Raw genomic sequence first — 13,567 nt, forward strand, 5'->3', positions numbered from 1 at the left:
TCAAGTATCAGCTAACGTCTACTCTACGAAATCCAGTGGACTTCGAGTCACAAGTTGCTCTTTTTAGACTACAGTCAGTTTTAATTCACACATTAATTCTATTCCGTTTTAAACTTAGTTAGATAACAGAATTACCAGTGGTAACTTCATACTTTTATTATGGCGCAGTCAACAACTGATTCGAATCTGCGGGGAATACCCGCCTTTTGGCCAAACGACACGGTAGAACCTCCCACCCAATGGAACAACTGGATAGACCAATTTCACCTGGCTATCATTGCGAAGGAAAATCTAGATATAGACAATCTAAAGGAACCATTGGAAGGGGAGACTACGTTATCTGGAAGGCGCCCAGGAGTCAGAAACTGACCAACAGAGGAAAGCTACAGAGGCCACGAATAAAGAGACCATGCGAGTCTACGAGCACGCAGAAGATAAAAGACTAGCAGAAGAGAAACGAAAATTCGGAGGAATGAGGAGATATGATTCCGACAAAAAAGTAAGATCAATCTTATACTTAGCCCTAGGAGCGGAAGGAAAGAGAGTTTTTGCTCAAAAATACCCAAGGGTCAAAGTCCTAGGAATCTCATTCAAAGAATTTTTCGAACTGCTAGAAGCTGCTTTTATTAAACCGACAAATATAACGTTTGAAGGATACAAACTACTAAGCAGGAAGCAAAAGGATAAAGAATCCTACAAAAAATTTTGGGGCGCACTATCAGACTTAGCAAGATCATGCGAAGTTGGAATTAACGCTGAACAGGAGTGGATCAGAGATGTATTTATTTTCAACATGAAAAATTGTGATTTACAATGTAGACTACTCTGGGAAACTTTTAATTCAGTGGATACACTCAACCAAGCTATCATCGACGAAAAAGGCTGCTAAAACCATCTGAAATTAACAAGCATGACTAGATCATTCAACACGACAGGAAGTAGAGGCAGAGTGTATAAAAATTTCAAAAATGTAAAAAAAGGAACCAAGCTTGAACATAGGAAGATCAAATACTTGCATGAAATGCGGGAATGCATTTACCAAGGGTCATCTGAATGTGTGTCCGGCAAAGGAAATAAGTTGTAATTTTGTAAATATAAAGGATATTTCGGAAAACTGTGTAAATCGAAAGGAAGAAAACCCGCTGTAAATACTGTAGAAGAACCTGTAAATAGTCAGAATTGTTCATATTCCCCAGAAAACCTTCAAGCAAGAAGTGAAGAAAATTTTTGCGGTGTGATTAACGCGTGGACCGAAGAGGGGATCAGCGATAACGACAACTATTCCGTTCTTAACATCAGAACCATCTATGACACCAATGGTTTGGAAACCAAGAAATTAGTTAACATCGGACTGGGAGACGATGCGATAGTTAATCTGAACATTCCAGTGGATTCTGCGAGCCCAGTGAGTTTTCTGAAGCAAAACGTTCTGCACGAAAAGAAGTTGAGAAGCCCACAATTGAAAATACACCCAGTAGACAAGAAGACTAGGGAACTATACTGCGGGTTTACCAATGATACAATCAACATCATCGGGAAAGTTGTAGTGAGAATACAATCCAATGGATGGACCGCGGACAAAACTCCACTTTTTATCACTTCTGGACATGAGAGGAATATCTTTGGTAACGATAATTTACCACGAATCGGAATCAAAATAGCTCAACGGCAGCCTCTACTACCCGTCAGCAACGTAACACTCCTCAAGCTGTGTAAGTTAAACAATCATTCAGACACAATTCTCAATCGGTACCATAAGTACGAAGGATTATTTAACCGAGTAGGGAAAATACCATTGGACAGAAAATAACTCATTTGCACTCTCCATTCAAACCTATCAAACCAAAGTCAGAAGAGTTCCCTACATTTACTAGATAATGTAAAGATGGAATTAAATAGAATGGAAAAAGAGGGGCATATTGTGAAGTTAAACAAATGTGATGAAGACTGTTTTATAAGTCCAATAGTGATAACAAGAAAAAAAAGATGGTAGTATCAAGTTGGCATTATATTCGAAATTATTAAATAATCAGATATTCAAGAACAAATATCAAATGCTAAGCATACACAAGCGTATCGACAACATAGCTCTCCAACTTTCCAGCAAATTTTCAGGGGAAGTTTGGTTTAGTAATTTAGATCTAAAAAATGCGAGCAGTCAACTACAACTATGTACAGACACTAACAAACAGTGCAATTTTAGCATTGTAGGGGTGAAACCAACGGGACCTATAGGTTTTTAACGGGATTTTACGGACTAAGCGATATGCCAAACGAATTGCAGAGGGTGATGGATTCTTTATTGAAAGACATTTCTTTTACCAATTGTTATATCGACGATATTTTAATAGCTTCGAAAGGATCATTAAATGAACAGAAAGCGATATTATCAAAAATTTTAAACATCTTGGACAACAAAAAATGGCGGTAAAATGGGACAAATGTGCATTTTTTTTAAAAAAGAAATAGAGTGGTTGGGTTTCAAGATATCAAATTCGGGCGTGAAACCATTGGTGGGAAAATCAGATTTGATAAAAAGCCTCCCAAACCCCAAAAACATATCCGAACTAAGGTCGTTCTTCGGCTCAATCAACCAATATATGAAGTTCGTACCGAACTTGTCAACTCTATTTTCTCCCTTACGACCCCTTCTAGTAAAAAAAATCAGTTTACCAATGGAACGACGATCACACGAAGGCGTTCGAAGAACTCAAAAAACAGATCGACACTATTACAGAGAACAATCACTTTGACATAAAAAGGATGTCAAGATTAAAAACAGACGCTTCACATAGCGGCCTGGTAGCCACTTTAGAAAAATGGGACGGGGATAATTGGTTAACAATAGCATTCGCTTCCCAATTTTTAAATAGCCACGAAACGAAATATTCTACAAACGAATTGGAATTGTTGGGAATAGTCTGGGCTACAGAGAATTTTAAAAATTACTTGTATGGCGCTGAGTTTGAAATCGTAACGGACCATAAGGCATTGTTATCAGCCTTAAAAGCCAATCATAAGAACAAAACTATGCACAGCAGACTAACCCGTTGGGTAAATTGACTTTTACCATTTAATTTCAAGATCAACGACATACCGGGAAAAGAAATCGGATTTACAGATCTACTGTCGAGATTACCTTCAGGAAAAGCCCTCCCAACCTCACATTACAATAGCGAATTTGTAGTGGCAACAGTTAAAAAGGTTGTAGAAAACCTCTCTGTAAAAATTGATTGTAAAAAGAATAATTGTAAAAAGAACGAATTGTATAATCCAGTGGATGTAAATACTATTAGTAACTTGGATTGTAATAATCCAATGGGCGGAAAGAAAGAATTAGCGCTAAGCATCCAACGGTCGTTTTTTTCGAATATTCTGAATTACGTCAACGACACAATTTTAATTTGTAATTCCAATCACTCTCGTTCAGAGTTCTGTACAAGCGGTTGTGTCCCATTAAATTTTTCGAAATTCGATTTAAATTATTTTTACTTGTCAGATAAAACCTTCTTATTTTTTCTTGCCCAGTCACTATTATCAGTTAATCAGTCCACAAGCTCAGAAAAAACAAAAGCTGTTAGAAGAATTCCTCACATCGGTGAACTTGCTAAAAATTTCCCTAAGGGCAGGAAATGAAGGAATTTCACTGAACTTCAACAACGATATAATGTCGGACATCCACAAGAAACTACTGACCAAATATAAATTAGATCTCAAGTTACCAGACACTCCGTTATCCCTCACCGATCATTGCTCGAATAAACTAATCAGACTGATGACGGACGAGGACAAAATCCTCAAGGATGTGAAGAAGGCGGTAGAAGAAGGCAGACCATTGGATAGATTCGGAGCTACCTAAAGAATTTTCAAAGGGACATACATGTTAAAGAAGGATTGTTTTTTAACGATAAAAAACTGTTAGTTCCGGCAGCTCTGAGGTCGCCATTCCTGTCGCTACTACACTCAACTCACCCAGGACAGTTCAGAATGAAATCTCTGGCAGAAAACATTTGGTGGCCACATTTATACAGAGAGATCTACTATCACGGGAAAAATTGCATTCAGTGCATCAAGGCCGGTAAGAATCTAAAAACGATATTGGGTGCGAACAATACGGAAAAATTACCGATTCTGGCTGAACCAAACGAAGAAGTAGATTTAGACTTTGCGGGTCCATTGGACAAAAAGTTGGGGCAATTCGAAATACCTTTTACTATGCATCGATCGCGTCTCAACATTTTTGTCAGCAAAGGTAGTGATTAACACCTCGGTTTCTTCGATTTTAGCATTCATGACAGATTATTGTCACCTTCACGGATTTCCGAAGTCTATTAGAGTCGACCATGGGTCATGTTTTACTTCTAACGATTTTAGAAACTTCTGCGAGAAGAACAACATTAGATTAATCCTATGTGCTGTCGCGGATCACAGATCCAACGGAGTCGTAGAACGACTCATCTACACCGTTAAAGCAAAACTCTTGGCAATGTCGTTTAACGATCCAAAACCATCTTTAAATACGGCTATTGATAAAATCATCTGGAATATTCCATCAACGAAACAATCATCCATTGGATGCTCTCCTTTTTCAAAACATTTTAATAGATCCCCTAACACGTTTTGAAAATCTCTGGTCTCACACGCGATTATTTAGATGAAGGGAAGGCAATACTATCAAAGGATAGAGCGCAAGACTGGGGAGCAGACGACGCATTCGAGGATGGCTATCTGGAAAAGATAGCGACAGACAAAAGGGGGTATGAGAGCGACCCTTTGGACAAAGTAGACAGAAACCTTCCGCGAGCCCCACTGTCAAACCCATTCAGCCAAGGAGGTAACTGGTTTAGGAAGACAGTTAACCGAAGGGAAGGCGAACCCTATTGTAAATCACTTGGAAGAAAACCATTGTCGGATACGAAACATACGGTTACATTAGACAATGGACATGTGATCAGAAAATCTGACCTAGTTTTTAATAAAATTCAACCGTCGGCCCCCAGTAAATTTTCGGCAGTACCGAATTCGTTAAATAATAGTCAAGATTTAGCAGGGAAACGAAAGAGAAACTCTCCATTGAAGAGACCAGACTCGAATGAAGGAGTTCCCTTGACGAGCTATAAACTAACGGGAGAAAAGGCAATGAAAAGGAGGAGAACGAAAACTCCGAGCTCTTAATGTTCAAAATTAGCGTTTACTGGTTTAGATTCCTCGCTAGAGTTAGACCATTGGGACAAAGTTATCGATGATTATAGGGTACAGACTCGGAAATTGTATATAATACACCGACTTTTAATATTCATAGTGATTTAGATCAGTCAAGACGCACCCTACCAAGTGAAACCAATACGCAGACAACGATTACTCCCCCGGCGGGCACAGGCGATAACCCAATTAGAATAGACAGCTCTCCGGAAAAAACATTGGAGACGCCCAAAACCTCGTTATGCAACAATCCACGGTCAAGAAGGAATCCAGGCCCCCTAAATTTTACGGAGACAGGCGATTCATTGACCAGGTGACTATGGGAACAGAAACCAACGAATTAGCAGATTTCGATGACGAACCCCTAATAACATTCTCCGGCTCAAAAAGCCTACAGACAACTTACCCCTCGGCGTCCCCATCGGATTACCTGACACCAATTGAAGATTTTCCAATCCCTCCAACACTGGTGGCGGAAACCACACAAGGCTCCTCCTAAACACCTACTTCTTTGACGCCAAAGATCGCGACAATATCATCTCCATTGATAGAAATCAGTACGGACATTCAGGACGATGACGGCAGTGACATATCCTCATGCATAGACACAGATGTAAGGAAGGAGGCCGATATTTTCCATGATAGATTTAACGCCACATACTAAAACTCCGACAACTTATAAACTCACTTAGCATAAATTCTGACGCTGACTTATTTTTTTTTCTCGGACTTATCTCCAGTGGATTACTCATTTTACGTATCTGTACTAATTCTCAAATTGAGCAATTTTGTACATTTTAATCACTTAGTTATGTAGGTTAGCTTGTTTTTTTTGTAGACATGTCATATAACCCCAATTGTACATTTCATTTCGTCAGCTGTACAGTCGCTGTAAATATCTGTTTAATCTGGTAGGTAGCCTGTATATATTACCATATAATCATCTCCATTGTAAATTGTACTCTCTGTGAATTTCCATTGGTGCTAAACGCGGTTACTTTTTGTTTCAACTTTGGCCCTGGTGTAGTGAGGGCAGAATGGAGTATATGTGTGATATTATTGGGGAGCGAGCAGATATAAATTTTTGTGCAGTGGGTAATGTTGTGATTTAGTATTTTAGTATCTCTTAACCTTAACTTTTATTGATTAATCAAGTACCACCTAACGTCTACTCTACGAAGTTCAGTGGACTTCGAGTCACAAGTTGCTCTTTTTAGACTACAGTCAGTTTTAATTCACACATTAATTTTATTCCGTTTTAAACCTAGTTAGATAACAGAATTACCAGTGGTAACTTCATACTTTTATTAATCAGGGCTAGTGTCAAAATTGACTCAAAATCATGATAGATGGAAAAGCAAAATAGTTTACTAATAAACTGTGGATTGATAAAACGCTAATTTCAGAGCACAGGTGTTTTTTCAGGTTTAAAACATTGAAAAATAATTATTTCATAAAAATTGAGTTTGAAAGCTTGAAATGGAATTGATTTGTGCCAGAAAAACGACTTCATAGTTCAGTGCACTTATGATGGCAAGGAATGCAGAAAAAAAGGCACAAATTTCGTGCAATTTGAAGACCCACACTACGGAAACTGTTTCAGTTTCAACTCCATCAGGTAACATGACTAAATGAATTAACTCAGTTCTGTTCTATGTTAAAATTTTAAATTATCTGAACAGCAACCCTAGCCAGATTAACTAAAATTAAACTTCACTTTCCAGGGGCGGGTTTAAGGGGAGAGGGGGAGCACATGAAATTTTCGAATGATCAGCCCGAAATTTTCTGTACACCTTCGCAGCCAAAACACAGTGAAGACGCCCTCTAGAAAAGACATTCATTTTCCACAAAACTTTTCAATGCGGCATTTAAAAAAAATGTCAAAATTGCGACTTTTTAAATTTTTGAGCGCTCGGAAAGTCAGCAACGACATCTTCGAATACCCTCATGCGAAAATTTAAAGTCCGCCATTGCAAATACCCTTTGAAAAGACATAAAAATAACATTTTGAAAAAGTAATTTACTTAATGAGTTTGGGAATTGGTTGCATTTTTTCAGGTATCAAGAAGACAATTCGACTTATAAATTCCGCAGCAGTAGCAAAACGGGTCATGAATTCGGGCTAAAACTAACTTTATTCCTTGATTATGCAGAGTACATTGGACTATTTGCACCAAATGCTGGAGCTCGGGTATTAGTGCACGACCCTCGAGTTCAGCCTGATATACAAGCTGCGAGTTTTTCAGTCGCAGCTGGCGAAACAACTTTCATAGCTATGAAATTGGAAGAGGTTCAAAGAAAAGGCGGCAAATACAACGATTGTTCCGAGAAGTGGCCCAAATCACTGAAACTTTCGGAACAAGCTCAGAAGGCATGGCCAACTTATACACAGGAATCTTGTTTGAAATTTTGTTTGACCAACGCCTTAGCTACTAAATGTGAATGCACAGACATTTATGATGTTGATTTCAGTGCGGATGAAACGATTAGGAGGAACTCGTTGTATTATTGTCGAGCCACGAATCGCAGAGAGAGCGAATGTCGCAACGACGTTTACGCTGTTTGAGAAACAACAGCCTCACCTGTGACTGTCTCCCTGCCTGTCATACGAACGAATACATCCTCACTCAATCTAGATCTCCTTGGCCGTCGAAAACCTACAGTCCCTATCTCGCTTCAAAGCTGATTAAATCTGACTCAAGTCGGGTTGTGTCTTACATGCAAGACCTTCTCATCAGAAATGTCAGTGAAAATACAATGCAAGAAAGCTTCAAGGAAAACTTTGTGAGGCTGGAAATCTTTTACGAAGCGCTGAATTTCAGGAAAATATCAGAATCTCCGGCGTACGACTTCTCTTCGTTGATTTCAGATTTCGGCGGTAATCTTGGACTTTGTCTTGGGTGGAGTATGCTCATATTTTTTGAACTGGTTGAATTTTTCTTCCGTTGTGTGAGAGCTTGCATGCACTAAGAGCCAAAAATTTAAGAAAACAGATGAAAACAAAAAAAACACCTCTAAGTTTCTAAAACAGCAGCTATCAAAAAACCTGGTCGAGCTCGTTTTTTCTCACAGTACATCAAAGAAGATACTCAATGTTTTGTTTACGAATAATGCTTGCATTTTATAATAACTGAACGAATAATACTTGCACTGTTTTGTACATTTAATCTTTGTTTGCTAATATGTACGTAAAAAATTTTATTGCAGAAAATGATCAATGTTTTTATGACTACTTTCAAATAACAATATTTGAATGGCATAAAATTGAGAGTAACAAAGTAACATTGGTAGTAGTTTCTCGGGCAGAGCGAGCCATCAGCATATGCCAAGCTAGAGTCGACTAAAAAAGTTTAGATTCGAAGCATCCATGATTCGAATTACCAGACAGAAGTTTTTTTACACAGAGGCGCAGCGGAGCTTCGCACCACTTGCGATAGAACAAAAACACTGAAAAAAACGTATGTCGAAAAAATAATAAATTTTGAAACAAACTAGGTGAACCAAAAATTTCGTATGTCTCGATAAAAAATAACTAGGTGCCCATGTGTTTGATATTGAATAAATTTGCCATACTGATGCGGGTAAAATGTGATTTCAAAAAATTGGACTTTGCCCAAATCCTTAGTTGTTTCTCTACTAAAAAAAGTAAAAGAGTAGGAAATTTCGAGATAATCAATTTTCCCAAAGAAATAAAACTTCTCTTCCAAAAAATTAAGAAGTTGCCGCTTCTGCAAGAGCAATTATCGCAACCGATTCTTTCAATTAAACGTTTTATCTCAGATTTGATTGTTCAATTTCTAAGAGATTTCAAAAAGTTACTAACAAAACGGTCAAAAGTTTTCTTTAAAAAGCAGTTTGTGGCCACTTACGCAGAGAAGATTCCCAAAACTGGGTTTCTCGATTGAACAAACTGAGAATTGGTACGGTAATTTTCGCTTAAAGTCAAAAAATATCCAAAAAACTGTCAAAAGTTTCAAAACTTTGATTTGTTTGAAGGCCATAACGTTTATATTGAACAAAAAGACCTAGCCTATTATGGAGTTAGGCTTTCAACCTGTTGTCCTGATTAGAGAAATCTATGATTTCAGGCTCTGCCGGATAGTTAGCGAGAAAAGTCCAAAAAAAGGTCAACTAATCAAGAGTTTGACATTTCCGAGAATCAGAGCTTTTTATAAGAAAAATAGGGCGTAGCTGCTGATACAAAAGTGATTTGCGCAATCTGTAATTTCGATTGAACACGAAATCTCAAATTTAGGAGGGAAGTTCTCGAGAAAAGCCAAACACTTTAAAAAAAACAGTCAAAAAATCAAAACTTTGAATTTACCGAGGGCCATACCTTTTGGTGTCAGAAAAAGTTGGAGTAGACGCATAAGCAAATAAGTTTACCACAATCTGTTATTTGAATCGAACCCAAAACTCCAGATATGGCAGGGTAGTTTTCGAGAATATTCAAAAGTTTAAATAACGGTCATAAATTTGACTTTTCCGGGGCGATAACTTTTTATGAAAAAACTTTGTGAGTTGTCCACTACCAAATAGATTTGAGCATCCCACTACCCATTATCTACATTAAAACCACAATATCGGATTTGAAAGGTTAGATTTCGAGAAAAGTCAAAGATTCACGAAACAGTCAAAAATCAAATATTTGACCATTCCGAGGGTCCTAACTTTGTGTAAAAAAAATTTGGGCGTAGATTCTTATGCAGGAAGCGTTTCAAAACCTTTCTATTCATTGAAAACAAAAACTCAGACTCTAGAGAGGTAGTTTTCAGGAAAAAGAATAAAATCAACACAGAGGCGAAGCGGAGCTTCGCACCACTTGCGATTATACACAAACATAAGAAAATCAGTCGAAAAAATGGAAAACAATGAAAAAAACTGATTCTACTAAAAATTAAATTTTGGGATGTCTCGATAGAAGCTGGTTCTAAGCTAACAAGCCAGAAACTTGAAAATTAAATTAGCAATGTAGAAAAAACTTACGAAGATGAAATAAAGCAGGCAATCTTTGAGCAGACACAAGTTGAGCAGAAAAAATACATTTCATAAACAATAGTTACAGGTTCAAGTCCTAGCTGAGACTAACATGAACAACACTTGCACTTACAACTACCAAGAAAGTTACCTATAGCACAAGAAAAGAAAAGAAAAATCAGTGGTGTGGCAACTAAGCCGACAATCTTTGAGCAGACACCTGTTGAACCGAAAAACAAATGATTTTTAAAAAAAATAAAAAAAGCCAATCTCCCTGAAGCTACAAAGAACAAGTACTTGCATTGACAGTTGCTTACAGGACAATCAAGATTTGTAATGTGGCAACTAAGCAGACCAAATTCTAGTAGAATAAACAACAATTCAACTTCAACCGAACTTTTTAAAATTGATTATATACTGAAAAAAACAAGGCCCGGTCAAGAGTCAAACCCATGACCCTAGGGTACAACGGCGACGGCATTAACTCTGAGCCAACTGAGAAAGAATCTGGAGCTTATGAAGGACCAAGAAAAAAGGAAATTGAAGAAAAGTTAAAACGTAAGAAAAATTATTTACGGGAAGAAATCTAGTACCCGATTGCAATACCCTTGATTATTGCAAGGCTAGTGATTCAACAGATTCAGCTTGGAACGAGCATAAAATCGCGACTCTGTGGTTTGACTCAACGAAACCTGTTCGACTGAAGCGCAAGCAAAACCAAATAGTCTTAAGTGCTGTCGAAGCATTATAAAAAAAACTAATCAAAAAGCAACTTGCGAAGTTTTCTGTATGTTGATTTTTTGAAGCTACGCTCGCTAGCACTTTTTTGCTTCATAATTCATTTTTTTACCTGTAAAAAGGTTATACTTGATGTTTCCAGTAAAAATTATTTCGATCCGGATTTGGAATAGCGACAAATAAAACGACATAAAGCCGAAATATTCTTTGATTAAAAAAAGTGAACTTAAATAGAACATAGCCAACTGACAGTTGGAAAAGAGTAATGAATGCACGGAAACTAAAACAAAAATTCGACTAGTTTTCTCAAAAATCTCCAATTTTTGACTTTCGGATTAGAAATTAGATGGCCTTAAAACTCTTTGAATTTGTAGAACAATTTATGATGGACACATTTTTGTTAAACTAACCCAATTTGAAAAACTGGATCAATAGGTAAAACTTTTATTTCGCTGTGAAATCTGATAATTAATTTCCACTTTCAAAATTAGAAATCGATCACGTTTTTCGTCACCTTTACAATATTGCTGTTCGATAGTGTAGTTTCCCTTCCTTTAAACAATAGAACTGCAACTTAAGAAATCACAAGTCAAACCGCGAAAAATCAAAATTGAGCGTGAATAAATTTAATGACTTTTTCCTGAAAAATAATTAGCAAGACCTATATAAAAGTCTTCACTACGTTCATTACTCTAAATATATATATATATCTTTTTGTGAGTCTCAACGAATATATTCTGTTTTAAAAACTTATAGAACAAGTGTCATTGTAAAATTAGCATTTAAGGATAATGTTTCTACCAGCAATTAAGCCGAATTTACTAAATAGACGCCCGTTGAGCCAAAAAAAAACATGCCACAAAAAATTGTTGTAAAGCTTCGAAAATCTCACACCGCTTTTAAAAAACTATCTCCCTTTAGACGACGCCATATGAGGCGTCCATGCCGATATAAAATTTGCCAACAAAATTTAAGTCGAAGAGACCTATAAAGCAAAAAAATAGTAAAACGGGAAATAATACAAAATCGGAGCTATTCTTTTTATTCAAATAACAGGAATAAATCTATGAAATTATTCATTATCTATCTTATAAAATTTATGGTGACAGAATCTTAGCAGGCAGATAAAATAACGCCAAACGAAGGATTTCGAAAAAGACTACAATATAAAGAGTCCTAAAGCAACTACTAAAAGTACTGTAACAGCTACCAGTGTTTCAAGAGATCGGGCAATTTTGACAAACAAGTGGTTAACCTGACAAAAGTCTTTATTCCGATCTATTATCGATGGCTAATTGCAGACGTTATAAAATTAGAAAAATGTACATTACGTTTTCCATGACGTACGAACAAATAAGAACTTTTTGTGGCGAACATTGTAGTTAAGAACAAACAAATTACAGAAATATAAACTTCGAATTCAAAACTTGCGTTTGAAAAACGAAATAGAAAAATTTCGAGTCATTGATCAAACTAAATGAAATGGTGGCATTGATCAAACTACATGTCTGCTTCAAGAATTCAATACTTAAGTATGGAAATCCTGAAGGATGTGGAAAGTTTAAAAACTCATAGAGGTTCTCTAAGGTAATCGTACCACTCACCGAACATCCAAAAACTCAAGTCAGCTGCACTAAAAACTTGTGCCACTGAAGCTTACATAAGCGAAACATCAGCCACACGTAAAGTGCAGAATACATGCTTTTAAACTGCCAAGTCTATGCAACAGAAGTGCTACCAAAGTAAGCACTTTCACTTAAGAGCTGAGCTGAAGAAAAAAGCGTGTTTCCTTGTTTAACACAATGACTGCAAGCATTTTTGGCAGTATATTAGCGCAGTTTAAGATGCGCGGGCTTTAGCTCAAAGGCCGTGGATTTGAATCCCGCTACAGCATCCTTGCAGCGGTCCCCATGTCCAGACCGTTTTCTGCAAAATGGATGCTAACAACCCCCCCCCCCCCCCCCCCCCCCCACGGAAGGAAGGCCAAGTTTGAACGGTGGAAGTAGGGCCGGGGCTAGAAAAATAATCAAAAAAAGCAGTTACACGTCATCTCGCACAAAAATGCTGCTGCATTTTCCACAAAATTATACTATGTGCTATGATATTCTGATTTACCGATCTTCTCCTAAATCTGCATAAACTAAAATTCTACCTACACAGAAACATATTCCCAGAACTATTTATTAAAGGGAAAATCACTATATAACTAGAAGTAAACGAAATCAATAGGCGAAGCCAAAACTCACAAATAAAAACAAGAATTTGGCAAAAAGTAGTACTGATAAACTAAAAACAAATGGAAAACAATTCAAAAATTAGCCTGGAAAAGTATAAGATTTGCTATACCGGAATAGAATCGCCAAACTGGAGATTATGAGTCTCAGCTTTTCTTATCTTCCGCACGTTCCTAGTCAGTAAGCGAACGTAAGCCACTACGTAAGCGAACGTAAGCCACTACGTAAGCGAACGTAAGCCACTACTTGTCAGTAAGCCACCAACAAAGCAAATAGAACAGCTATTATTTGGCCTAAGCTATGCCACTAAATAAGTAATTTTATTTGAGTGTTGGTTTAAAAAAACATAGCCCACAGACAGTTCAAGGAAAGTCAATAAATGCAACGAAACAGAAAAAAGACTTGTTTCGTGAGCA

At 37.2% G+C, this 13,567-nt stretch overlaps 1 protein-coding gene across 1 annotated transcript; it reads left to right on the forward strand.

The window, feature by feature from the left end:
* The first annotated feature begins 3,667 nt into the window (after positions 1 to 3,667).
* LOC134840095 (amiloride-sensitive sodium channel subunit alpha-like) lies at positions 3,668 to 8,192 on the forward strand. The gene is made up of 3 exons (XM_063855791.1): positions 3,668 to 3,817; positions 6,702 to 6,820; positions 7,261 to 8,192. Exons 1-3 carry the CDS (start codon positions 3,668 to 3,670, stop codon positions 7,766 to 7,768), a joined length of 777 nt encoding a protein of 258 aa, XP_063711861.1. The 3' UTR covers positions 7,769 to 8,192.
* Positions 8,193 to 13,567: the final 5,375 nt, after the last annotated feature.

This window comes from Symsagittifera roscoffensis, chromosome 1 (assembly GCF_963678635.1).
Source record: "Symsagittifera roscoffensis chromosome 1, txSymRosc1.1, whole genome shotgun sequence".
Taxonomy (NCBI): Eukaryota; Metazoa; Xenacoelomorpha; order Acoela; family Convolutidae; genus Symsagittifera; species Symsagittifera roscoffensis.